Here is a 7,769-nt window from a genome sequence, read left to right on the forward strand (position 1 = left end):
TGCTGTTGAAGCTCTGCCGGAGGTGTGCGTTGAAGATCTCGCGGACTGGGGCCTCTGCTAGTCGTTCCCAGCACACCCTCACTACGCGTTTAGGTGCACCAGGTCTGTCCAGCGTCCTCCCCCGCCACCTGATCCAACTCACCACCAGGTGGTGATCAGTTGACAGCTCAGCCCCTCTCTTTACCCGAGTGTCCAGAACATATGGTCGCAGGTCTGGTGATACGATTACAAAATCGATCATCGACCTACGGCCTAGAGCGTCCTGGTGCCACGTGCACTTATGGACACTCTTATGTTCGAACAAGGTGTTCGTTATGGCCAAACTGTGATTAGCACAGAAGTCCAATAACAAAGCACCGCTCGGGTTCAGATCAGGGAGGCCGTTCCTCCCAATCACGCCCCTCCAGGTCTCGCTGTCGTTACCCACGTGAGCATTGAAGTCTCCCAGCAGGACAACAGAGTCTCCAGGTGGAGCACCTTCCAGCACCCCCCCCAGGGACTCTAAGAAGGCTGGGTACTCCGAACTGCCACTCGGCGCATAAGCGCAGATGACAGTCAGGACCCGTTCCCCGACCCTAAGGCGCAGGGAACAAACCCTCTCGTCCACCGGGAAAAACCCCAACGTACCGGCAGCAAGCCGAGGGGATATTAGAATACCCACCCCAGCCCGCCGCCTCTCACCAGGGGCAACTCCAGACTGTGACAGAGTCCAGCCCCTCTCCAGGAGACTGGTTCCAGAGCCCAAGCCGTGCGTAGAGGTGAGCCCGACTATATCTAGCCGGTACCTCTCAACCTCACGCACTAACTCAGGCTCCTTCCCCACCAGAGAGGTGACATTCCATGTCCCTATTGCCAGTCTTGGCAGCCGGGGGTCAGTCCGCCAGGGCCTCCGCTCCTGGCCGCCACCCGGCACACAATGCACCCGACCCCTATGGCACCTCCTGCGGGTGGTGGGCCTGCGGGAGGATGGGCCCATGTCTCCTCTTCGGGCTGTGCCCGGCCGGGCCCCATGGACTAAGGCCCGGCCACCAGACGCTCGCCCTCGGGCACCCTCCCCGGGCCTGGCTCCAGGGCGGGGCCCCGGTAACCCTATCCCGGGCAGGGTAAACTGTTCCCTCGGTGTTTTTTTCATAGGGGTCTTCTGAATCGCTCTTTGTCTGGTCCCTCACCCAGGACCAATTTACCATGGGAGACCCTACCAGGGGGCAAAAGCCCCCAGACAACATAGCCCCTGGGATCCCTGGGACACACAAACCCCTCCACCACGATAAGGTTGCGATTCACGGAGGAGGACGTAGAAACACAAGAAACTCAAAATGCTGGGTCAAAAGGACCGAGAACCATGACACTTCCATGCTGACTGTTATCACTTACAGACTAACTATCGTTGATGTGAACTACAAAGTTGTAAAGTTTAAGTCGATGGTTTCTCAGTGGATGTGGTAACCATTGGTTTGGGTTTTAACCCTTTAAGACCTACCATAGAACCAAGTCCGCCAGAGCTTATATTATATTTTTACATGCTGTGGAGCCATTTTTGGGAGCATTTCAAGTTGCTATACATCAATACAACCATTACAGCCTAAATTTTAATAATATGCATGCATTAAGTGCATAGTAATTACATAAATTGCAAAAAAGTGCAATAAACTACAAAAAAATTGAAAATCGTTTTTGTTTTTTAACATATATTTCTAGTTAGAGAAATTTAAGAGGCTTATCCCTCAAAACTGTAAATACAAAAAAGTTGCACAAAATAGTTTTCCACCACAGGAAATTTATTTTGAGTGTCTTCATAGTTTTATTTTTGAAATACACCAATTTTTATATACTGCAGGAAAAACGAAAATAAATATTATAATGCAAATTTGCAAAAAAGCAGCATATGCATCAAAAGAAACTATTTCCAGCAGTGCAATATGAGTCCTAAGCATCCCAGAAACCACACAGAAAGTCAAACATAGCTTTTAAAAACACCAGTATAGGCTCATGAGGCCTCGATGGTAAAAAACTACATTTCCGCAAAAATGACGTCACTTCCGGTTTCGGGCAGGTCATGGTGGACATGCGATAGTTCATGCTGATGGACGTAGGAAGTGTTATGAACAGCTGATCGGATCAGCAAAGCGTGTTTCTGGAATATTATGTTTTTGTTGCTGCAAGTGCTTTTTATGCAGTTTTTGCAAAGCTATATGTGGAAGGAAACTGTGACCGAGGACAAGCTGATGGCATAAGATGTAAGTACAACTCCTCCGGTTTCATATGCAAAAAAAATTATTGCGCTAGCTCACGTGGTTGCAGAGCTACCGGGATTTAAAAATAGTTACGCAAAACAGAGCGTGCCCACTCCGACCAGTTTTAAAGGGTTAAAGAGCATTCATTATTTAACTGGTTGTTTGTAGCCCTGATGTTGCTGGACACGTCCTTTATGTGGAAGAAAGTGATTCAGACAGAAGCAAGACAAAAATGAGTTCTGGAGACTGCTTCATGGATAATAACAGTAGTCATTAAACGTTTCACTGCCATGCCCCCTCAAAAGCTCCACAAATGTTTTGGGACAAAAAATAAACAAAATCAAATAAAAATGACTCAGCAAGAACGTACGGGGATCTTTCCTTTATTTTTTCCTACACAAATCGTACAGATATACATATCCTGCATAAATTATTCTCATTCAACTTAGTTGTTCTCATTATTCCCCTTGTCATCAATGCTCATGTCCCACAGTGGCTCCATGTCCCACAGCTTGAGAGCCGCTGTGCTGATGCACATCTCAGTGAAACCTGCCCAGCAGAACATGTTTCTTATCTTAAAAAGTCTTTTCTTAAACGTGAAAGAAGATTTTATAAAATAGGACATGTTCTACAAAGTCTCACTGTTTTTTCAGTAATCATAGGACATCAACCAACCAACCATGAATGAATAAAGGACAATAATTTTAATGAAAATAAAATTAGACTAAATTGTTTCTTTCTCCTTCTATGATGCACATTGGCTCACTGTGGCATTCTGAGTTGAACCTTCATGTCATAAGGTTTGGGAGTCATGGTGATGCCGTAGACTGGAGTGAAGTCTGGTTCTCCTGCGTCCTCGGGCCAGATGAACTTGAACTTCCTCAGCAGAGTCACCATGATGAGGAAGAGCTCCATGCGAGCCAGACCCTCTCCGAGACACACCCGAGGACCTGAGGCATTACAAGACACTTCAAAGTTATCAAAAACAAACAGATTTACCCAACATCCCTGCTACTGTGGAAACAGGGGCATGTCCATATGTGGATTCATAGTTTTCTTAGGTCTTTGGTCTACTAACTACGGCATATTTTACATGCTATAAAAGACAAAAAGGAAAAAAAGCCTTCATGTTTGACACAGTGACATCTGCTCTGATGCTTCTACCTATTATTAAGTCTCACAAGTGTTAACTTTATTATGATACCAAGATATTTTACACCAAGTTTGTAATCATAGAGAAATAATCAATTAATTTGGGGCATGCATATTTCAAGCAGGGTTTACAGGTCAATCGGCCCTGTCTGTGTCAGTCAGCGTGTTTGTGCTCATGTACCTGCAGAGAAAGGCATGAAGGCCTCTGGTTTAACAAACTCTCCTTTGGAGTGTGGAGGGAGGTTAGGAGTCTTCTCTCACCCTCGTTCTCTGCGGTCTGCTGGAGCAGGGGGGCTAGGAGGAAGAGTTGGCCGTCCGACTGGGGTCCGGAATGTGGGGCCTCCCTGCTGCTGCGGAGTCGGGGGCGGTCTGCTTCTCCCCACCGCAGGGAAAAAGGGTAACACAACCTGGGTCTGGGTGCAGTTCCCCCCCCCAGGGGCAAGGGTACCTAGACCCGGTTTGTAGAGTACGCTTGGGGAGTGTGATTGTGTGTACAGCGTCTCTTTATGTCTGTCTCCACGTTGGTTAAGTGTGGAGTAAGTGCATATGAGAGCATGAGGGTGGGAATGGATGTTTGTATCTGTGTGTGCCTGTTTGTCTGTGTATATATGTCAGGTTGGGTATCAGACGCCACCTCTCTGAGGACAGCTCAGGCCCTCCAAGGTTTGGAGGCCTATCTCCCCCCACCACTTCCCCTGCCGGGGGCGGACTCCCTCAGACATCGGTGCGTTGGTGGTTCTTTGTGTCCGGGGGTGGGCGTCCGGGTGCACACCGGCTCACTCCTTGGCGGCTGCTTATCGGGGCCTGGAGCCTGGGGCTCGCTTGGGCCACTTCGGAGGTGGGGTGCCCCCGGCCTCTCGGCCTGGGGCTCGGTCACTCAGGCACAGCTGGCTGCCGGCGGAGCTCACGGGCACGTCGCTGCAACCCCCCCTGGCTTCTGCTCCGTGGCTACTGGGTGACCCCTCATCTGGGACTCTCCTCAGCTCTTTCTGGGACAGTGGCACGGCTGCCCCTCTGTTGGTCTTCCTTGGTCTCTTGTGTTCTGGGGGCCTCTGGATGTCTGGGGTTTTGATCTCCTCCATACCTGCTTCATGCCCTGGAGGACGGGGCAGTGGCCCCCCACACCCTCTAGCAGATCATTACATGAGGGAACCTTTTAAGAAAACAAGCGCGTCCATGCTCACAGGTGTACACACGGGTGATCACACACACAAACTACACCCTTTTTGGCTCCTACCTCAATGCACACTGTGCTGTCGATCTTACGTGCTGCACAATAATGTTTAATATTTAGTATTTACTGTCATATTCCCATATATCATTGTGATGTTGTTTATTGTATTACTCTCGTTTTCTTCTGCTCGTTTTCTTTTTTCTTTCTCAACAGGTGATCCAGGTGATCGATACATGTATTTTTTTTTTTTTTTTTTTTTTTTTGCTTATTCTGTTTTTTGCCCTTCTCCCCCGTCCCTCTTCTCAACTGTTTTTCTTTCCCTCTTTCTTTCTCCCTTTTCTTTCCCCCAGTCAAGTCTGTCCCGTATTCAGCAAATGAAAATAAAATAAAGAATAAAAGGTGAATCAAATGGACCATTACGGCAAAGCTGGGATGGTCAATTTGGTAAAGAAAATCCGTTGGGCATCTTTCTTCGCCTTTAGACAATAATTCTGATGGCAAAAGAGCCAAACGGGACAGGCAAAAAAAAAACAAAAAAAAAACAAACAACAAACTCTCCTTTGTCATCGAGGAAGTTTTCAGGGTTGAATTCATGAGGGAATTTCCACTGTCCCTCCTCGCTGAGCACTGAGGTCAGATTCTCGATGATCACTGTATCCTGAGAAGAAAACAAATGCAAAGACAAGTCCATTAAGGATGCTCTTGACTTTATTGTATCTAATGTTAAAAATTATTTAATCAGTCGTCCCTTACCTTGGGAATTGAATATCCCATGAGCTCTGTGTCTCTGTTGGTGCAGTGGAAGATACTGAGAGGGACAGTGTTGGCAACTCTCTGTATTTCATGAATCACAGCCTGGATGAAGAGATTATCTGTGCTTTATCTTTGTCTGAGCAGAGACCTTTTTTATTCAGAGGGCTCTCTTCACTGTTACTTAATATGGAACTGATCTGAACACAGTAACAAATCCTGATAAAAAGCCATATCAGTCTAATTTCCTCATTAAAACAGATCGTTACCTGTTGTTATTAATTAACCTGCAATCACATGAAAACTACTTTGTCTGCACACACCAGTGTTCTGCAAGAACAACACCCAGCGGAGTTTGTCCAAGTACTCCATGTGTTTTTTATCACACAGCAGCATTACTACATGTTATGCGTTACGTTAAAACATGTTGTTTGCATAAATAATGTTCCTTCTAATACTCATTACAAATAACTATTCAAAGCATGGAAAAGGTTATGATGATACTCCTTTACCATGAAATGCTTCTTTTATGGTCCGTAGATCAAGTCTACATCAAGTCAGACCAATTCCTTCAGTAAAAGCAGAGCTGCCATGGTTTCCTGAATAATGCTGTTTATGTGCATCTTCTAATTCGTTTTGTAGTTTTAAGATTTTGGATCTGTTGCCAAGACAACCAGACCATGAAATCTTTTGCTTCTTTTGAAGAAGAAAACAACATATATACACGACCAAACACAACAAGCAAACACAAACAAGAAGAATGACCTCTGACACAGGTCTCGGGAACAGTCACCATTTCTGATAATCTTTAATAAAATGATGTTTACCAGGAATCAGTATCAGGTGTGATTCATCTGATGTTAGCTGGGCTCTTGTTAACCACCCGACAACTCTGAGATGTTTCGAGGAAAGGTTGTGCTTTGCTGAGTTGGCTTGATTAGCCATGAAGAAAAGACTAGATGGTCAGATGGATTGTTGTCGGTATACACATACTTCCATTGTCTTACTCTTGTGAACTGTTTGATCTGTTCTTTTCAAACCATAGATGGCCGCCGCTGGAGATCGGCCATTACCAAACACATGGACCTTCATCTGAAACTCAAGGTTGAGGTCACAAAACCACAAGACACAGAAATAAAACCAAAATAATACCACAAGAACAAGTACTTTGGGATTGGATGTTTGCTTTTTGTTTTGATGAACCGATGTATTTTTTCATAAGTGACTCCTTAGCAATTTGTCTGTCTTCTTCTGTCCGTAACGACAACAATAAGTCAGAGAAAGGTGGTGGGTTGTCCTTTTGCTGTTCTAATTGTAATTTGGTTAGTATAGTGTTATCCCAACACCCACGACAAAACTGCTTCAGCAGATGTTTATCCATGTCAGCAGCTGCAAGTCCTCCTTGCTTTACAACAGTGCTGAGGGTTAGCTGCAGTCTTTGGAGGTAAGCGGATGGTCGTTCACCTGGATTTTGGAGAATATTTAAATATTGAGCATACAATTCTTCACCATCTTGCACTGTTCCAAAAGCTGAGTCAAGTACACTAAGGATGACTGCAGGCAATGTGTTGGGACTTAGACCTTTAACCAAATCAGCAGCAGGTGACAACAGGCTCTCTATGATACGTCTGGTGACGTATAGAGCTGACAAACTGGGGTCGGCGAGCAGTAGCTCAATTTGGGAACGCCATGATTCAAAATCTGCTTCACTACTTGGCTTAGGAATCCTTCCTGAAAAAGCACGGAGACGTAGTGAAGTTGTGGCGCTTATGTCTGGGTTTCGGACCACATGCTCAACAACAACCCTTTGTATTTGTGTTGGGTTGAGATCATGTGCTGTGAGTGATACTCTTGGAGCTGGTCCAGTCTGGCTCTGACGAGGTCGTGCCCCCTGCTGGTCAGTGGAAACCTGTCTGGCAGGAGGTGAAGACAGTTTCTGCCGCTCCAGTTCCCTTTCTTCTTCCTCTACGCCAATGTCCTCGTCTGCTCCATTTTCCTCATCATATTCACTTTTTCCATTATCACCTGCTCCTGCGTCATGCAAATGTTGACCAATCTGCCCCATTACTGTCTTCAAGACATCTTCAAACCGGTGCCCGCTACGATCAGCAATATGCTTGAGCTCCTTGAGGTAATTGGGAGGGGGACTGCTGCTGTCCTCTGTGGCGGCGTACTCACAGGCCAAAGCTGTGACGCGGAAGACAAGGTCGGCAACAAGTTTAGAACAGTGGGTGTAAGGCAGAAGCGGCTCTAGAGTTGTAAAAGCAGAGGTATCCACAAACTCAGCGATCAGGTTTTTAAAGAAAGTACTCGCAGGATCATTTACGTAAAAATGACGCTTAAGATTACCATAAGTACGCAAGTAATCAAGTATTTCGTTATCAGCTTTTGTGTTAGACACACCGGAGATCATCACAGACTGTGATATATTTATGCCGGAAAGTGCAACTGAATCCATT

General features: G+C 46.0%; 1 protein-coding gene across 1 annotated transcript; it reads right to left on the minus strand.

The window, feature by feature from the left end:
• Positions 1 to 2,923: 2,923 nt before the first annotated feature.
• Positions 2,924 to 5,846, minus strand: LOC102791242 (cytochrome P450 2D9-like). The gene is made up of 4 exons (XM_087842777.1): positions 5,314 to 5,846; positions 5,108 to 5,218; positions 3,568 to 3,598; positions 2,924 to 3,184 (listed from the first exon to the last, which is right to left on the minus strand). Exons 1-4 carry the CDS (start codon positions 5,332 to 5,334, stop codon positions 2,997 to 2,999), a joined length of 351 nt encoding a protein of 116 aa, XP_087698903.1. The 5' UTR covers positions 5,335 to 5,846; the 3' UTR covers positions 2,924 to 2,996.
• Positions 5,847 to 7,769: the final 1,923 nt, after the last annotated feature.

The sequence above is a fragment of the Neolamprologus brichardi genome, chromosome 7 (genome assembly GCF_056152115.1).
Source record: "Neolamprologus brichardi isolate AB-2024 chromosome 7, ASM5615211v1, whole genome shotgun sequence".
NCBI classification, from domain to species: domain Eukaryota; kingdom Metazoa; phylum Chordata; class Actinopteri; order Cichliformes; family Cichlidae; genus Neolamprologus; species Neolamprologus brichardi.

What these genes read in the sequence shown, in the direction of transcription:
- LOC102791242 (XM_087842777.1), bottom strand. Translation starts at nt 5,334, where the DNA reads ATGGGATATTCAATTCCCAAG. An exon ending in TGGGATATTCAATTCCCAAG is followed by an intron (nt 5,219 to 5,313) that starts GTAAGGGACGAC and finishes TTTTCTTCTCAG; the next exon opens with GATACAGTGATCATCGAGAA. An exon ending in ATGACAAAGGAGAGTTTGTT is followed by an intron (nt 3,599 to 5,107) that starts GTTTGTTTTTTT and finishes GGAGAGTTTGTT; the next exon opens with AAACCAGAGGCCTTCATGCC.